The 18841-nt window shown below is 43.0% G+C and overlaps 1 protein-coding gene across 2 annotated transcripts in view; it reads left to right on the top strand.

The window, feature by feature from the left end:
* The window catches only part of trappc8 (trafficking protein particle complex 8), a 180049-nt gene that overhangs the window by 57331 nt on the left and 103877 nt on the right, over nucleotides 1-18841 (top strand). For both annotated transcript variants that reach the window (XM_038808588.1, XM_038808586.1), the window contains 4 exons: nucleotides 2452-2541; nucleotides 6939-7113; nucleotides 9656-9809; nucleotides 10889-10985. In XM_038808588.1, the coding sequence (XP_038664516.1) occupies nucleotides 2452-2541; nucleotides 6939-7113; nucleotides 9656-9809; nucleotides 10889-10985 (516 nt within the window). The remainder of the gene's footprint in view (nucleotides 1-2451; nucleotides 2542-6938; nucleotides 7114-9655; nucleotides 9810-10888; nucleotides 10986-18841) is intronic.

Genomic DNA, 18841 nt, shown 5'->3' with positions numbered 1-18841 from the left:
AGAGGCTGGGCAGAGAGTAACTCACTACTTGATTTCCCAAAGTCTCTCCACCATTTACAAGGCACAAGTATGATGGCATTCTCCACTTGGCTGGATGACTGCAGCTCCAACAACACTCGAGCTGGACACCTTCAAGGACAAACCAATCTGCTTGATTGCACCTTGAACACTTACTCCCTCCACTGACACAAAGTAGCAGCAACGTGTACCATCTATAACAGGGGTGGGCAAACTTTTCCGTGCAAGGGCCACATTCAGAAATTCATAATTTTAAAGGGCCGCATATCTGTGGTTGCCACAGGTGGGGGGAGCCATGGGGGATATCCCGGTTAATCTGATTCCATGTTTTCAGAGTGGCCACCACACTGGGCAGGATGTGTAACAATTCTGACTTTTATTCATTCGAGGGGTGTGTGTGGGTATCGCTGGCTTGGCCATTATTTATTGCCCATCCCCAATTGACCTCAAAGGTGCTGGTGAGCCGCCTTCCTGAATTGTTAAAGTTCGCATGGGGTACGTTCACCCACTGTGCAGTTAGGAAGGGAGTTCCAGGATTTTGGCTCAGCGACAGTGAAGGAACATTGATGTATTTCCAAGTCAGGATGGTATGGCATAGAGTGGAACCTCCATGTGGTGGTGATCCCATATGTCCACTGTCCTTTTTAGATCATAGTGGTTGTGGGTCTGGATGGTGCTGTCTCAGGAACCGTGCCCAATTTCTGCAGTGTATCTTGTTGATGGGGAGTCTGGAGGCGAGTTACTCACTGTAGGATTTCTAGCTCTGACTTGCTCTTTTAGCCACAGTATTCATATGGCCCATCAAGTTCAGTCTGTGGTCAATGCTATCTTCCAGGGTGTTGATATTGGGGAATTCGGTGATGGTAGTGCCATTGCATGTCAATGGTTAGATTCTCTCTTGTTGGATGTGGTCATCTTTCACACTTTGTGGCACAAATGTTAATTGAAACTGTTTTGCTGTTGCTTAATTGCTGCTGAAGCTCCCTTCCGAACAGCACTGTTGTCATACCTGCATCACTGGGAGTACAGCAATTCAGAAGCCATCACCACCACCACCGCCAGGCAATGCTGGCCCTAGCCACTGACTCCCAAATCCTGTGAATAAATAAAATAAATTGCTTTGAATGCCCACATTTACAATATTTAACTCTGAAAACTGAACTGACCATGATGAAAGTGTAAAAATACTTTCAATTGTGTGCACAATGGTTAGCACTGCTGCCTCACGGCGCTGAGGACCCGGGTTCAAACCCAGCTCCGGATCACTGTCCATATGGAGTTTGTACGTTCTCCCTGTGTTTGTGTGGGTTTCACCCCCACAACCCAAAAGGATGTGCAGGGTAGGTGAATTGGCCACGCTAAATTTGCCCTTAATTGGAAAAATAATTGAATACTCTAAATTTATTTAAAAAGTACTTTCAATGAGGAATTTTCTCCCATTTCATTAGCAATCATATCTACCTTTTGCATGTCAATGGTTAAATTCTCTCGTTGGATGTGGTCATTTTTCACACTTGTGTGGCACAAACGTTCATTGAAACTGTTTTGCTGTTGCGTACTGCTGGCTGGGTGCCAAGTCCCGAGTTCTGTTAACTTATGACCCCTCTTTCTCCTGGTCTACTTTGTGTCTCAGTTCAGCAATGTCCGAGACACACAATTCAGTTCCTTGTGTTCAATTCCCTATGTGACCTTGCTTCTCCTGATTTCTTCAGCTCTGTGGCCCACCTGGAAATCTGAGTTGAACCAGTACTTTCCTTTGGTGCTGCACCAATTTCCTGCTCTCCTTCATTGGCTATTAAGCTGCCTCAGCTCAAAGCTCAGGAGTTCCTTCCCTAAACCTCTTGGCGTTTCTGTCCTTTAAGATGCTCCCTAAAACCTAACCCATGGACCAGGTTTTTCATCATCTGTCCGAACATCTTGCGTGGCTCAATTTAAATTTGTCTCGTTAACACTTGTAGGCAGCACTTTGGGGCACTTGTGTTGTTTGTATTATCATTCTGTGGATTGGATTGGATTTGGTTTACTGTTCAGAGTTACAGTGAAAAGTTCTGCGAGCAGCTCAACAGATCATTAAGTACATGAAAATAAAATAAAAGAAATACATAATAGGACAACACAAAAAGGAGATCCCGTTTGATTTCTGTTTAGTCAGTGGATAATTCTTTAAGCTCTGCTCCATGGGATTAAAGCTTGAAGTGGTTGTAAGCACTTTTATGTTGAGCACAAGGCACGTGTCTTATTTCCATCTGTGAAGCAGTTGACAATGTGATTTTTGTCAAAATATGAATGATATCACACCATGATTAAAAGTGAACACAGGAAATAGGAGGAATGGACCAGTCAAATTCAGCTAATTTCCAAAAAAATATCCTTTTGTCGACATATTTAATATAGTTCATTATTAAAAGTCTTCTAACTTTTGTACTCTTCCAGCTACCACTCCGTGGTTTGAGGCCTACAGAGAATGCTTCTTCCAATCCATGTCTCCGTCAGACCACGAGTTTCTACACCACTATCTGGCATGTATCCTTTTTTTTGGATTATTGATAGATGTGCTTATTTTGACCAGGTAAAATGTATTGTTGCCATCAATCAAGGATATTATGGTTTTTAAAAAGTTTTGTTTAGTGCATTAAGTGTAGATGTATTACCACATGTAACTAACCAAGAGGGCCGCATGTTTACAGATAAGAAACACGTTAAATTCACTGTCGCCTTGTACCTTTAATCTGGTAAAATGTCCGAAGGCGCTTCACTGGAGCATTAACAAAAATTGACAACAAGCCATCCAAGGGGATGTGGGGACAGATGTCCAATAGGTTTGGTCGAAGCCATGGATAAGATTTTAAGGAGAGCCTTAAAACAGGAGAGTGAGGCAGAGCGGTCCAGGGAGGGAATTCTAGAGCTTTGGGTCCAAGCAAATGCAAGCACAGCTACCAGTGGCAGATTGCTTAAAATTGACAGTGCAGAAGAAGCTAGAATTAGAGGAGCAAAGCGATCTTGTTGAGTTGAAGTATGGAACCGTGGAAATGGTGAGAATTTTAATTGTGAGGTGTTGTTGGACCAGAAGCTGATGTAGATCAGGGAGCGCAGAAAGGTAAGGTTTGATGTAAATTAGAGTAAGGGCAACAGAGTTTTGGATGAGCTCCCAAGTGTTTGTGGATGGAGGTGAAACTCTTTGCAACGATCAAGTCTATAGGTTTCAGCAGTGGATGGGTGGGGGATAGAATTAAATAATATTGTGGATTTGAAAATAGGCAGTTTAGTGATGGCACCGATATGTGGTTGAAAGTTCAATGGGTTAAAGAGAAAGCACAAGGTACTACATGGACGTAACTGGTGTTTGGAGATTGCACTCCACTGTGCCTCTAATTTGGGCTGTTGTATCAGCAATTACTTGTATCTGCATAGCACCTTTAGCACATACTGTCCCAAAGTACTCACGGGTGTTATACAGCAAAATTATACATGGATACCGGGCGTTTTGGGGGAGATGGCCAATCGGGGTCCAAATTTATGCTCCCTCCACTTTCTTATATCTCCTCCATTGCCCCCAGATCCTCAGAGCCGTCACTACCACCGGACTTGTGGAGTATCGGGTCGGCGAGAACGGCAGAGGTGCCGAACCAGTGCTCCCAAACTGGTGTCTTTACATGACGCCGCCTCCATCCGCTCCCATGCCGACCCCTCCCACCACCCACTTCCTAATCATGGCTATATTAGCCGCCCAGTAGTAATTGCAGTTGGTCGGCAGCGGCAACCGCCCCCCCACAGCCACACTTTCCTCACTCGCGGGGTTTTACTTGCCCACACAAAGCCCAAAATAATCTTATTCACCCACTTGAAAAAGGCCCGACAGATGAAGATGGGGAGGCACTGAAAGACAAACAGAAATCTGGGGAGGACCGTCATTTTTTTTTTACATAGAATTTACAGTGCAGAAGGAGGCCATTCGGCCCATCGAGTCTGCACCGGCTCTTGGAAAGAGCACCCTACCCCCTACCCAAGGTCAACAGCTCCGCCCTACCCCCATAACTCAGTAACCCCACCCAACACTAAGGGCAATTTTGGACACTAAGGGCAATTGATCATGGCCAATCCACCTAACCTGCACATCTTTGGACTGTGGGAGGAAACCGGAGCACCCGGAGGAAACCCACGCACACACTGGGAGGATGTGCAGACTCCGCACAGACAGTGACCCAAGCCGGAATCGAACCTGGGACCCTGGAGCTGTGAAGCGATTGTGCTGTCCACAATGCTACCGTGCTGCCAACAGGTCTGTAGCACTTTGACTCAAAGTCGACACAGTTCAGTCAGTAGAATCATAGAATTTACACTGCAGAAGGTCGCCCTTCGGCCCATTGAGTCTGCATCGGACCTTGGAAAGACCATCCTACTTTTGCCCATGCCTCCACCCTATCCCAGTAACCCCACCTAACCTTTTTTGGACACCAAGGGCAAATTTAGCATGGTCAATCTACCTAACCTGTACATCTTTGGACTGTGGGAGGAAACCGGAGCACCGGGCGGAAACCCACGCAGACATGGGGAGAACATGCAGACTCTGCACAGTCAGTGACCCAAACCGGGATTCGAACCTGGGACCTTGGAGCTGTGAAGCAACTGTGCTAACTACTATGCTCCCGTGTCGACCTGGAAGGTCACAGATTCAGGCCCTCCTTCAGTAATTTAAGGACATATCTAGGCTGGCAGTTTCGTGCAGTTTACTGCAAGAGTACTGCGCTGCAGACTATCTTATTGCACTATCACCTGATGATCAAACTTTGTTTATATCCCATTGTGAAAAACATTTTACCATTTTAATATTTTGGGGTTTATTGTGTTATTCTGTGAAGCAGATGCGCGTGTGTGATAATTAAACGGAAGACAATCGTGCAACAAGGTTTAGAGCATCAAAAATGGTCCAGATTTGAAAGGCAGACATGTGAAATCAATAGGGCCAAGTTGGATGTTCTGCAGGTAATAAGCCATGGGTAGAAATTTCCATTCGGAGATAAAGAAGATTGTGTTAAGTTAAATTTAAAAAGGAAGTAAAGAAGGGTTTACAGTTGGGAAAAGATCATTAAGGCAGAGTTAGTAAATTTTAGCAAAGCGGAGACCATAGGAGAACATAAAATATTTTTCTGGGAAAGATAAATTTCAAAGAAGGATAAGATGAAAGGGGGGACATTTGTGGCAGCTGTGTTTAGGAGAGACCACATAAGACCAGGAGTGTGCTCTTTGTGTCACTTGGATCTCATGGTAAAAGTACAAGTTGAAAAGTGTTGTGATAGGTTGCCATGTTTCCCTTTGGGATTTGCTTTGCACAATACTTACCTGCCAGATTGTGTCTCAGGATTTTGGATCTTCACAGGAGTTCTGGCATCAGCCTCTGCATGTTACGCGATTGATGATATGGTGCTAATGTTCCTGGACTTGTAATCCAGGAATCCGGATGAATGACCTGGTGTAATGAGTTTGAATTCCAAGAGTATGTTGAAATAAATGCGGAATAAAATGCTATATCAGTAATGGTGGCAACAAAACTATGAATTTATCGTAAAAATTCATCTGGCACATTACCGGGAAGGAATTCTGCCCTCCTTGTCCAATTCGGCTTGTGTGTGAGATTCCAGACTCTCAGCAATGTGTTTGACTAATGACTGCCCTCCTGATGTGTCCCAGCAGAGCAAGCAGTTATCCAGAAGGCAGCGCACCATCACCTTGGACCAGTCAGGATGGGCAATGCAGGCTAGTGTTGGTGATGCCCACATCCCATGAATTAATAAATGTTTTTAAGTTCCATATACACACTCACTGGTAAAGCTTGTTGGTACTTGCCAGTTTATGGAAGTTAGTTATCTGCATTTTATGGGATTATGTTATAAGTTCTGGTCTTAAAGTCTGTGGTGTGTGATTATTATTAATTATTGTGCTATTAATACCAAAATTGCTCACTGCGTGGCTGGAAGCTTTATTCCAACATTTGATTTAATTTTGTTTTACTATATCCATGACTGCAGTTCAGAATTGGAAAGGCTCCTATTTATGGAGCGCGGATAAGATAAACCTCTCCTTCATATATGTTTTAAAAGATTTAACATACACGTTCAAAATATATTGCTTCCATGAAATTGATTTAGGCATTGCATTTTGTTCAGTGGTGTGGAATTCCAGCATAAATATCTAAATGAAAACGTGGATATCTACTGACTTAGACTTAAATCACATTTCTCTTGGCTGGAAGTGAGATTTTGCGACTTCCAAATGTGCACGGGTAGCCATCTTGTTGCAAATAGAGCTCAAATCCCATATTGGGAATCGATTGTTCAAGATCACTGACATCTTAATAAACTCATGTTGGGAGTGGAAAAACTTACCATTATAAATCATCTTTCATTGAGTTGGAAACTCCCAAAGTTCTCTACAGTTTATGATGTACCTTTTCGAGTGTAGACACTGTTTTCATGGAGGAAATAAATCAGTCAGTTTGTGTACAGCAAGCCCCGGTTTTGTGATCAAGCCTCTGGTGTGGGGCTTGAACCCAGAACCATGTGAATTAGGCGCAAGAGCTGGCAGCAAATCTGTCTCGTGTGAGGCTAATGCTTTGATTGGTGGCTTTCAGAAGCTTCCTCCCTTTGACTCGCATTCATTCTGTATCTCTTGCACATTGGCTGAATTAAGTCCTTCCTTCTGCTGCATGCTTTAGAACTGCAACGCATAGATGAGAATAGGACCCATCTTTTGTCTGAGTTCAATCCTTGCATGCTGTTGACGAGCAGCAGGTATCACTGAGTTATCCAATATTATTTTACCTGTATCCCACGAGTCAAGCTAAAGGCAGCTAATAGGTTTATCACGTGTAGAAAGTCAACGAAAGTGTTTATGAAGTGCTTTCCTTAACGGTGTTCTTTAAGGCATGCTTGTGGCCTCATCGAGGGACCCTGACCCAGTGGACCAGTTTTTGAAGTTATCGCAAGAGCAACATCGTATTCAACATAGCAGTGACTACTCCTACCCAAAGTGGTTTATTCCAAATACACTGAAATATTACGTTTTACTGCATGACGTTAGTGACGGAGAGGAACAAAGGTAAAGATTTTTTTTCGTGTGATCTTCGGACAGTTCTTAAAAATTAAAATGTTTCCTTCAAACCCTAGAATCAGTGAAAATAGTTCAAGCTTTGAGGAGGTGTACAGTCAGTTTATATTTGGCTATTTCACCTGGAGAGTGGTTCAAAGACTGGATACACAGTCCGAGAAAATTGCACCCAGTGATTAAATGTTTAGCACTCAGCCGAAGAAAAGACGAGAGTTTCTATATTCGCATTATTCTGTAGGTTCTGCTGAGTGCAAGGCAAAAAGCTTCAACCATCATGTCTGTTTTCAGCACTGCTGACAAAATTCTTTGTAGTCGATGAGTACCCCGAAGCCATAACCCGAAGGTCCTTTTTCCACAGTTGTTTCAGCTCAGTCCAAGTTAGAATATATTTATGTGATCACAACGTAAGCCACACTCCGTTTCTGTAATGGGTGGTGTGCTACATTTCATCATTCAAGTAACAGTGGTTGAGGTGAGTGGATAGTGTGAGGAGATGTTCGTTACCTAATTACATAGTGTTGGGAGACTTGATGAAAGAATTCCACTGAAGCTTGCCCATTGGCAGCTCTTTGGTGTTAATATTTTTTTTTCCCAAGTGTACACCAGGGCTGGAAAGCCACACAGTTTATGTAAGGGAGCTCTAAGCCAGTTTAATGAAATTAGTTTTCTTTTCCTGATTGTGTCCTTGGCATTGCTTTGTGCCTAACCTCTGGGGAAACTAACCTCTGGGGTGGTTTCTGATGTCTTTGGTGTTTTTGGAAGAGGTGAGGACCTTTTGGCCAAAGACCCCTATGCTCGGCACTAAAAGTGGTTGCTGACTTTTTCTTTGCTCATGCATGGAACTACCAAGCCAAGTATTTAATCTATGGAAGGAAAGCATAACGTCACACACGCAAGGGGCCAATTACTAATAAAGCTTTTCTAAGCCAAATACCAGAGAGAGCCTGCATTAAAAAAGTTGGGAAAATAAAATTTTGCTTCCAATCTTGATTGATCTTGTGGCTGAACAAATTAGGTTGGAGAGGTTGAAAAGAAAATATATTGATCATAGAATCATAGAATCCCTACAGTGCAGAAGGAGGCCATTTGGCCCATCGAGTCTGCATCGATCCACCAAACAAGCACCCTATCCCTGCAACCCCGTAACCATATTTAACCCGCATGTCCCTTCCACCTAAGCGGTAATTTACCATGGCCACCTAACCTGCACTTCTTTGGACTGTGGGAGGAAGCAGAAGAACCCGGAGGAAACCCACACCAAAGTGCGAACTCCACACAGACAGTGACCCAAGGCGGGAATTGAACCCTGGTCCCTGGAGGTGTCAGGCAGCAGTGCTAACCACTGCACCACCATGATAAATTATTCCTGTTGGACACCTGCATCATCGGAACAGGCTTGGGAGCTGAATAGTTAAATCCTTTTTGATGAACAGCTTTTCTGGGTTTGAATCGTCATTCATATGTGCAGGAGAAATTTCTTTGGAAAATTAATATTGTAATGAAGCGAGTGTCTTTTTTGCTGGCATTAAATCGTGTTACGTGATCGTTATCATGTGCAATCATTTCTAAAATTTGATCAAATATATAAAATAATGGTTCTCTTATCAGTCCAACAAGATCAGTTTGTGTTTTGAATTCAAACAACTTAATTTAATAATTGAATTAAGTATGACATTTGCTCACAATCACTATCGTATCATTAATTTGTGATTTTCTGTCTTGGATTTTCTCAGTAGGAAAACTCCATAGATGGCCTTGTCCTTGAAACTAAATTTTTTTTTGAAGGAAGCTCACTTTTTGAAAATAACTTGGGAGCTGACTCTGATCACTCCATGCTCCAATAGCCATTATTCTGAATACTGCAAAATTCGTGCATCTGGTCTTGTGACGAAGGTTACATAGAAAGATAATCCAAATTTTAAGACGGGATTTCATTTTGCGACATAAAGCAGTAAACGCTGGAACTGTCTCTGGCCAGGCAACAACTGGGACTGACAAAACCGAAGTAACGCTTCAGAACCGTCCCGATGAAAGGTCACGGACCTGAGACGCTAACTCTGTTTTGCTCCCTGCAGATGTTGCCTGATCTCCTGAGTATTTCCAGCGTTTTTGTTGTTTCAGATTTCCAGCATTTACAGTATTTTGCTTTTTGTTTTGCAAATGATTTTGCACATTGGCATTTGAAAGCCTTCCTCTGAGGTGTTTTAAGATGTGTGAAAATCCACCAAATGTCAGTTTGCAATCTTTTTGATGCAGCAATGTCTCTACTGGGGAATGGACATTTTTATTATATTTTTTACTTTGGGTTTCTTCTTGCCTGTGGTTATGTGGAAACATCTGGTATTGAAATGTAACCGTATACATCTATAAATATTCTACTCTGTCCAATACGTGCATATGTAAACACTGGCTTATTTATCCACTTGTATAGAGGGGCGGCATTTGATTTCTTGGTTTCATTTTACTGTTTTCTGTCTGGTTAGTACCTCTGACCGGAACCACGTTAACCTCTAGGTTCTAACTTATCCTGCAGAGCTGAATCTGTTTATGAAGAAATGAAACAGAGATATGGGACACAGGGATGCTATCTGTTGAAGTTTAACTCTCGAATCCCATCAAGCGGAGCAGATGAGCAGATCCCCGACCCCTGGAGTCAGTATTTGAATCGTAATAATTTGCAAAACCAGGTATGCCTCTTTAGAAAGACCGACCTAGGGAAGATCCCAGGTGCTTTCCAGCTGATGAATTAATTTTGAAGTGTAGTACATTTTTTTTTGGCAAATAGGATAGTCTATTTACTTGTAGAAATTCCCAAGAGAAACAATGAAATAAGTCACCAGCTAATCTGTAGGTCGAGGGTTAAATGTTGCTGGATCGCGTTGGAAGATTTTCATGTTGTGTGGATCATCTGGAAGAAGAAGCGGTTCAATGTTTCATCTGAAAGATAATACTTCAGTGCCCCGCCTTTGGCATTGTGGTCTGTTTTTAAAAAAAATAAATAGTAGCTCGAGTTGTCCGCTTTGTTTCTATTGGTTTTTAAGGCTAAATTCTTCTAAAAGTGACTTTTTTGATTGGGAGGTGAGCCACTTGATGTGCGTCCGCTCAGCACATCACCGGAAGTCAGTCAGCTTTGTTTCTTTTAAATTTAAGAGTGCCCAATTCATTTTTTCCAATTAAGGGGCAATTTAGCGTGGCCAATCCACCTACCCTGCACATCCTTGGGTTGTGGGGGCGAAACCCACACAAACACGGGGAGAATGTGCAAACTCCACACGGACCGTGACCCAGAGCCGGGATGGAACCTGGGACCTCGGTGCCTTGAGGTAGCAGTGCTAGCCACTGAGCCACCGTGCTGCCCTGTCAGCTTTGTTTCTAACACATGAATGCGATTGACTTCTTTGAACTTTCCAACTTTGTCTACTTGTTAAACAATACTTGTTGGTGAAGATGTTGGGTGCAGGATGACCTGCAACAGTGTAAAGCCCCACCAGGCTAACCGAGTCCCTCACTTTATGCCATTGTCCTTGTGGCCTCAAGTAAAATTGTTGTTTTCATGAATAGATTCCAAACCACTTAAAAGTTGCACAATGTCATTGCATTCAGTCGAGAGGGAGGAGACATTCATCTCATTGGGCTGGAGCCGGATATAACGAGTATCCTTGGTTGTATATTTCTAAGCATGTGTAGCTTGTATCCATTGTTGAAAGGTTCTCTGTTTTCACAAGCCTGTGAACTATATTGAACCTGTCCCATCTTTTTCTTGAAGGAAACCTGTGAAGATGATCTTGTTCCGCCTCTCAGCAAGAATAAAGAAAACAGTACAAATGCACTGGAGCTGGATGGATTGGACCATCCAATCAATGGTAATGTCTGCTTTTGGGCTGTGTGAGGAGTGATGGTTAAAGTCGATGACCATGCTTTTCCCCCACAAACAAATTAATCTTGTAAACCCCCTTGCAGTGGCAAACTGAGATTGAATTACATTTTGCAACCATAACTTACTTGCACATGCAGAAGCTCAGCTTGAAGCTTTGTGGACAGTGCTGGAACGATATTGTAGGTCAGTCAGCTTGTATAAACACAAAAGACATGTTCGTGTTTGGGCAGATTCTCTATCAGATCTGAAAGTGGCAAAAATATTGGGGTGCGGGGTTGCAAACGGCACTTCGAGTTTTCAACTGCTGAGACAGTAAAAGGGCCAGCAAACAATTTGCAATTGGTTGCCAGGGAGAGGCCATGTCTATTTCACTAGAGAGAGGGACTTGTTGCTCATGAGAACAGTGTGAACCAGGTTAATAGACTCGAACAGGTTGATATTAAGGAGGATGTGCTGGAAATTTTGAAAAGCATCAGGTTAGATAAGTCCTCTGGGCTGACGGTACATACCCAAGGTTACTTGGGACGCGAGAGAGGAGATTGCTGCACAGTTGGCGATGATCTTTGCATCCTCACTCTCTACTGGAGTAGTACCGGATGATTAGAGGGAGGCGAATGTTGTTCCCTTGTTCAAGACAGGGAATAGGGAAATCCCTGGGAATTACAGACCCATCAGTCTTGCGTCTGTGGTGAGCAAAATATTGGAAAGGATTCTGAGAAATGGGACTTATGATTATTTAGAAAAACATAAATTGATTGAAGATAGTCAGCATGGCTTTGTGAGGGGCAGGTCATGCCTCAGAAGCCTCATTGAATTCTTTGAGGATGTGACGAGACACATTGAAGGTCGGGCACTGGATGTGGTGTTTATGGATTTCAGTAAGGCATTTGAGAAGGTTCCCCATGGTAGGCTCATTCAGAAAGTTAGGGGCATGGGATGCAGGGAGATTTGGCTATCTGGATACACAATTGGCTGATCAAAAGAAGATAGCGAGTGGTCATGGATGGAAAGTATTCCGCCTGGAGGTCGGTTACCAGTGGTGTCCCACAGGGATCAGTTCTGGAACCTCTGCTCTTTGTGGTTTTTATAAATGACTTGGATGAGGAAGTGGGAGGGTGGGTTAGTAAGTTTGCCAATCACACAAAGGTTGGGGGAGTTGTAGATAGTGTTGAGGGCTGTTGCAGGTTACAGCAGGGACATTGACAGGATGCAGAGCTGGGCTGAGAAGTGGCAGATGGAGTGCAACCCAGAAGTGATTCATTGTGGAAGGTCGAATTTGAATGCTGAATACAGGGTTAAAGGCAGGATTCTTGGAAGTGTGGAGGAACAGAGGGATCTTGGGGTCCACGTACATAGATCCCTCAAAGTTGCCAGCCAGATCGATAGGTTTGTTAAGAAGGCTTCCATTTGTGTTGGCTTCCATTAACAGGGTGATTTGAGTTGAAGAGCTGTGAGGTTTTGCTGCAGCTTTTCAAACCCTAGTTAGACCACACTTGGAATATTGTGTCCAGTTCTGGTCGCCTCATTATAGGAAGGATGTGGATGCTTTGGAGTGGGTGCAGAGGACATTTACCAGAATGCTGCCTGGACTGGAGGGCATGTCTTATAAAGAAAGGTTGAGGGAGCTTTTCTCACTGGCACGAAGAAGGAAGAGAGGTGATGAGAGGCATGGATAGAGTGGATAGCCAGAGACTTTTCCCCAGGGCGGAAATGGCTGTCACGAGGGGACATACTTTTAAGGTGATTGGAGGAAGGTGTAGGGGAGATGTCAGAGGTCGGTTCTTTGCACAGAGTGGTGGATGTGTGGAATGCACTGCTAGCAGAGGTGGTGGAGTCAGTCATTAGGGACATTTAAGCGACTCTTAGACAGGCACATGGACAGCAGTAAATTGAAGGGGTGTAGGTTAGGGTGACCTTAGATTCGGATAAATGGTCGGCACAGCATCGTGGGCCGAAGGGCCTGTACTGTGTTCTATGTTCTATGTAATGAAATGGCAGCAAAGTGGGAAAAACTGGGGCAAGGTAAAACGTGGGAGGTCAGAGCTGGAGAATGACTTGCAGCATGTTGGGTCTGCCAGTCCCGAAAAGAAGCAAATTGATGCAAACCCTTCCCCGAGTTGGTCTGTGTACTTATAGACATTAAACCCAAACTATTTCAAGTTCCACCGCTGGTTTGCATCCTGTTTGAGGTGCTGCTGCAAAACATCTCCTGTTGGTGAAATTGATCTTCTCTAACACAAGGGTGTGTTTGCAGGTTTGTTTGGAGAAAAAGTCAAGGCAATGGCGTGAGTGTAGAAGAAATTCATTCAGATTATACCAGGATGCGATACTTCATCGATGAGGAATATTTAGTAATTTGATTTTATTTAATGGCAATTACTTGGAGTTTTGCCAAAGTAAATACTGAAGTGGGAGGAGTCTTGTGTGGAACATAAACCTCAGCATCGGCCGTTGGACCAAATGGCCCGTTTCTGTGTGGAAAATACTGAATTATGGAAATATGGAGAAACCAGTTCCAGGGCTTAAATTGGGATAATCAACAGATGAAGCAACACAATTTCTTTTTCATTGAACACAACAGTAAGTAAGCAAGCGTTCAAGGTAGGATTAATTTCAGCTGGAAAATTCAGATCAATGCACAGTCCGTTAGCATGATGTGAATGTAACACACGTGATGCTAATTAAATAGCATTGACATAACCATGACTACTGGGCCAACATTGGAAACATCAGAGCCCAGTTGACGATCATAAACAGTACGTGCTGTACTGTTACTTTAACCCATTGACTGCATTGCACTGTACTTCGCCCATTGATTAGATTGCACTATACTTCACTGGCGACCTTCCAGTATCTCTCCACTCCTTCACGAAAACCTCATCAAAGCTAAAAACATGAATAGGAAGAAGGTTACCTAAAATGCGGCTGCAAAGCCCATTGCCTTTAAGTTGAATATCTTGTTAAATGGTGACCAATGTCTAAGCCAGATTTGGTTTCTGAATGGTTATAGCTACCTACTACTGAAATCAGTACTAACTTTAAGAGCTTGTTTTCACTTTTCTGAGTGAAAAATAAAATGTGTGTCGATTTTTACTTATGCCTTGTACACAACAGAATTTGGTGGTTTTAAATTGTTCTAAATTTGGACATTGGAACCCTATCCCATCTGATTTATAATTAAGTATGATGAAAGATGAATGCTTTCAGAATTTTGTTTTTGCTGTCTAGTCATGTTGTTGTCTTCCCTTACATGCTGACGCCCAATTTATCAGAGAGATTATATAAGCAATGCCTGTAATCACGTTATCCTATCTTATTATTATCTTGTCCCGAAATATTGCGCCAGTTTATTAGGCAAGACTTTACATCATAAATCATGGGGTGAGTGACTGAGAGTTAGACCTGAAGTAATCCTAGAATCATTACAGTCAGAAGGAGGCCATTCGGCCCATCGGGTCTGCACCGACCCTCTGAAAGAGCATCCTACCAAGGCCCACTCCCTGCCCTATCCCTGTAACCCCACATAACCTTTGGACACACTTAAGGGGCAATTTAGCATGGCTAATCCACCTATCCTGCACATCTTTGGACTGTGGGAGGAAACCGGAGCACCCGGAGGAAACCCGTAGTATGTTTCTGTTGTCCCCACGATAACCACTTGCGTTTATATGGTATCTTGAATGAAAAATGTCTCCAGGCACTTTCCTTCTATCATGTCTCCATAAGCTGCAATGGGTCATTTAAACATGTGCAATTGATGAATTAAACTATTAAAATTCTTTCCAGCGGTAACAGAGACAGTAGATGAGGGCCATGCAGTGGATGTAATTTATCTAGTTCCAAAAGGCCTTCATTAAGGTTCCAAGTAATAGAATGATGAATAAGGTCCGAGTAAGGTGCAGAGGCAGGGTACAAGCAGCAGAATAGAAAGCTAGCTGGCTGGAAGACTGGACAGAGTAGGGGATGAAGCTAGCATTCCGTTCAAACCGAACATTGGGAAGTGGGGTTGTATAAGGATCACTTGTCCGCAATTTTTTTTAATGATTTAGGACTTTGAAACAATTTTTAAATTTGCAGATGACACCAAATTTGAGGGGATTTTTGATGTTGAGAAGGACTTCAATGTGTTACAAGAGGGAGACAAATTTTACTGAATGGGCATATGATTGGCAAATGAATTGCAGCATGGACAAGTGCAAGGTAGTATATTTTGGTAAGAAAAATAAGGGGTCCTTTTTACTCAATCAGAATCACAGTGGGGCAAAGAAACAAAGGGATTTGGGAGTAGAAATACACGTCACTTTAAGTAGGGACCGGCTAATAAGGTTGTTACAAAAGCAAGCCAAGCACTCCCAAGTTTATTTCAAGAGATTGAATTGAAAAGTCAAAGTTCTGAAGAAGACTAATAAGGACTTGAAACGTTAACTCTTGTTTTTATCTCTACAGAAGCTCACAGATCTGAGTTTTGTCCAGCATTTTCTGTTTTTATTTCTGATTTCCAACATCTGCGGTATTTTTCTTTTATTATAATCGAGAACTTGCGCTGAACTGGTGTTGAACCTTGGTTGGAACACATTTGGAATATTCTGTGCAGTTCAAGTTATCATTTTATAAAAAGGGTATAGAGGCACTGGAGAGAATGCAAACAAAAGTTACAGGGATGATACCAGAATTGAGCGATTCCACCTACCAGGAAAGGGTGAATGGGTTGGGTTGTTTGCTCCTATAGGAGAAGGCGGAGATGCAACCCAGTCAAGGTCTTCAGAATTGTTTTTGTAAATTAATTGATGGAATTTGGGCGTCGCTGGTTAAGTCAGCATTTAGTGCACATCCCTGGTTGCCCTTAAGGTGGTGGTGAGCTGCTGCCTTGAACCACTGTAGTCCCTGAGGTATAGGTACACCCACTGTGCTGTTAGGGAGGGAATTCTAGGATTTTAACCCAGCGACAGTGAAGAAACGGTGATATATTTCTAAGGCAGGGTGGTGAGTGACTTGGAGAGGAACCTCCAAGTGGTGGGATTTCTCGGTATATGCTGCTCTTGTCCTTATAGATGGTAATAGTCATGGGTTTGGAAGGTGCTGCCAAGGAACTGTGGCAGGTTCCTGCAGTGCATCTTGTAGCTGGTACACACGGCTGCCACTGTTTATTGGTGGTGGAGGGATTAAATGATTTTGGGGGAGCAATCAGACGGGCTGCTTTGTCCTGGATAGTGTTTGAGCTGCTCTCATCCAGGCAAGTAGAGAGTATTCCATTACATGCCTGACTTGTGACTTGTAGATGGTGGACAAACTTTGTGGGGTCAGGAAGTGAGTTACTCGACGTAGGATTCCTGTCCTGGTAGCCACAGTATTAATATGGCTCATTCAGTTCAGTTTCTGATCAACGGTAACTCCCAGGATGTTGATTGTAGGGTAATTCAGTGATTGATTCAGCCATTGAATGTCATGGGGCGATGGTTAGATGCTCTCTTGTAGGAGAAGGTCATTGCCTGGCACTTGTGTGGAATGAATGTAATTTGCTACTTGTCAGCCCAAGCCTGGATAGTGTTCTGGTCTTGCTTCGTTTGGACATGGACTGCTTCAGTATCTGAGGAGTCCCGAATGGTGCTGGACATTGTGCAGTCATCTGCAAATATCCCCACTTCTGACGTTCTGATGGAACGGAGGTCATTGGTGAAGCAGCTGAATATGTTGGGCCGAGGACACTACCCTGAGGAACACCTGCAGTGATGTCCATGGGCTGAGATGATTGATCTCCAACCACCACAGCCATCTTACTTTGTGCCAGGTATGTCTCCAACTAGTGTAGATTTTACCCCCGATCCCCATTGACTCCAGTTTAGCTCAGGCGCCTTGATGCCATACTCTGTCAAATGCTGCCTTGATGTCGAGGGTAGTCACTCTCGCCTCACCTCTGGCATTCAGCTCTTTTGTCCATGTTTGAACCAAGGCTGTAATGAGGTCAGGAGCTGAGTGACCCTGGCGGAACCCAAACTGAGTGTTCTTGAGCACAATTATGAAAAGGGTTTTCCAGAGTAGACACCGAATATTTTCACTGGTGTCACAGAATAAAGCTAGGACCATCAATATACAATTGTCACCAAGAAATCAAATAAGGAATTCGGAAAAAACTTCTTCTCGGAGAACAGTGGGAATGTTGAACTCTCTCCCACAGGGTGGAGTTGAGGCAGATAGTACAAATGCATTTAAGGGGCAGCTGAATAAACATGAGGGAAAAGGGAGCAGAGGGTTCTGATGATAGCTAGCTGAGGAAGCTCAAGTTAAACATCACTGATGGCATGGATTGGTTTGGCCGAATGGCCTATTTTCATACTGTATGGTTCCCTTTTAGTTATTGACCTTTTTTCATATAGAGGTCCACATTTCTAATCCAAATGCAATACTCCTGTTTTCTTGCAATATATTTCCTTTACTGGCCATTAAAATATAAACGGAGCTTGGTGCAAGACACATGAATGGCAGAGTTAGATGGGGGGGCATATTATTTAAGTGGCGTCTGCGTTGGACGTTTAGCTGCTGTTGCCAAAGAGTCGAAGGTTCTTCTCCTTTTCACAAACACCTTTATTTCACTCTAACAGACTCTGCACAAAACTCTATCTTCATATCACCTGACACAAAGGCCACCTGAAGCCTTTTTACATATCAGTGTCAATTATTGGATACTTAACATAAATGAGACAACTAATTGGAATGTCTCTTAACCCATTACTTAACAGTCTGCAGCTTCATCAATTTATTAAGTGATATGTTCTTAGGAGTTTATAAATTAACAGACCATCTATTCTATGTAACACTTTATTCACTGGTGCTTGTTTTTTTTATGGGGCAAAGGTGGATACATGGATTTAGCTTGTAGATGGCTATGCTTTCATTGAATGGCAGAGCAAGCTTGAGGGTCGAATTGTTTATCCTTGTTTCTGTTTATGTATCCGCTCCTGTGGCCCACTGTCTTCTGAGTTTGAAGCTTTAGAGATACTAGCAGTTCAATTTATTGAGCGACTACCATTTATTGAGTTCCTCTGCAGCCTTCATTTTTTTGTTAGTGGTGACGTGTGTGGTTTGTACTGGTTTCTGCAGAAGCACTTTTCCTGTTGTGGTTGTCGAGAGTACAAATTGCTGAAGTTCTCCCATTTTATTGCATTAGCTTTTAATGTCGCAGTTTTACATCAATGTGCTTTTTTACTCACTGTTTCAATTTGTATTGTTAATCAAACTCTTCAAAAACATTGGGAGAACTTTTCAATGTCTCTGGGAGTTTGAATGGCAGAGCAGGATTGATGGGCTGAATTGCTTCTAGAATCATAAACTAGTTATGATGTGGAGATGCCGGCGTTGGACTGGGCTGAGCACATTAAGAAGTCTTACATCACCAGGTTAAAGTCCAGCAGGTTTGTTTCAAACACTAGCTTTCGGAGCATTACAGACTAGATTCTGTGTAGTCCCTCAATTAGATCTAGGCCAGTGCACAGTATAATCTTGGTATATTTAATCATTCACCTGAGGAAGGAGCAGTGCTCCGAAAGCTAGTGTTTGAAACAAACCTGTTGGACTTTAACCTGGTGTGTAAGACTTCTCACCATAAAATAGTTAGTGCACGGGAGGAGGTCATTTAGCCACGGAGTCTATGCTGGGTCTCAGCAATATCTAATCCCACTCTCCTGCCCTTTCACTGAAGCCCTGCAAATTTTCTCTTTACAAGGTGACTTATCTAATTCCCTTTTGAAAGCCCCAGTTGAATCCTCCGTCACGCTCTCGGGCATTAAATTCTAGATCCTAACCATTCTGTGCCTTTGAATAAAGTGTACCGTCCCGTACCAGCCT

Source organism: Scyliorhinus canicula, chromosome 10, assembly GCF_902713615.1.
Source record: "Scyliorhinus canicula chromosome 10, sScyCan1.1, whole genome shotgun sequence".
NCBI classification, from domain to species: Eukaryota; Metazoa; Chordata; class Chondrichthyes; order Carcharhiniformes; family Scyliorhinidae; genus Scyliorhinus; species Scyliorhinus canicula.
This window is presented reverse-complemented; position numbering and strand designations above follow the sequence as displayed.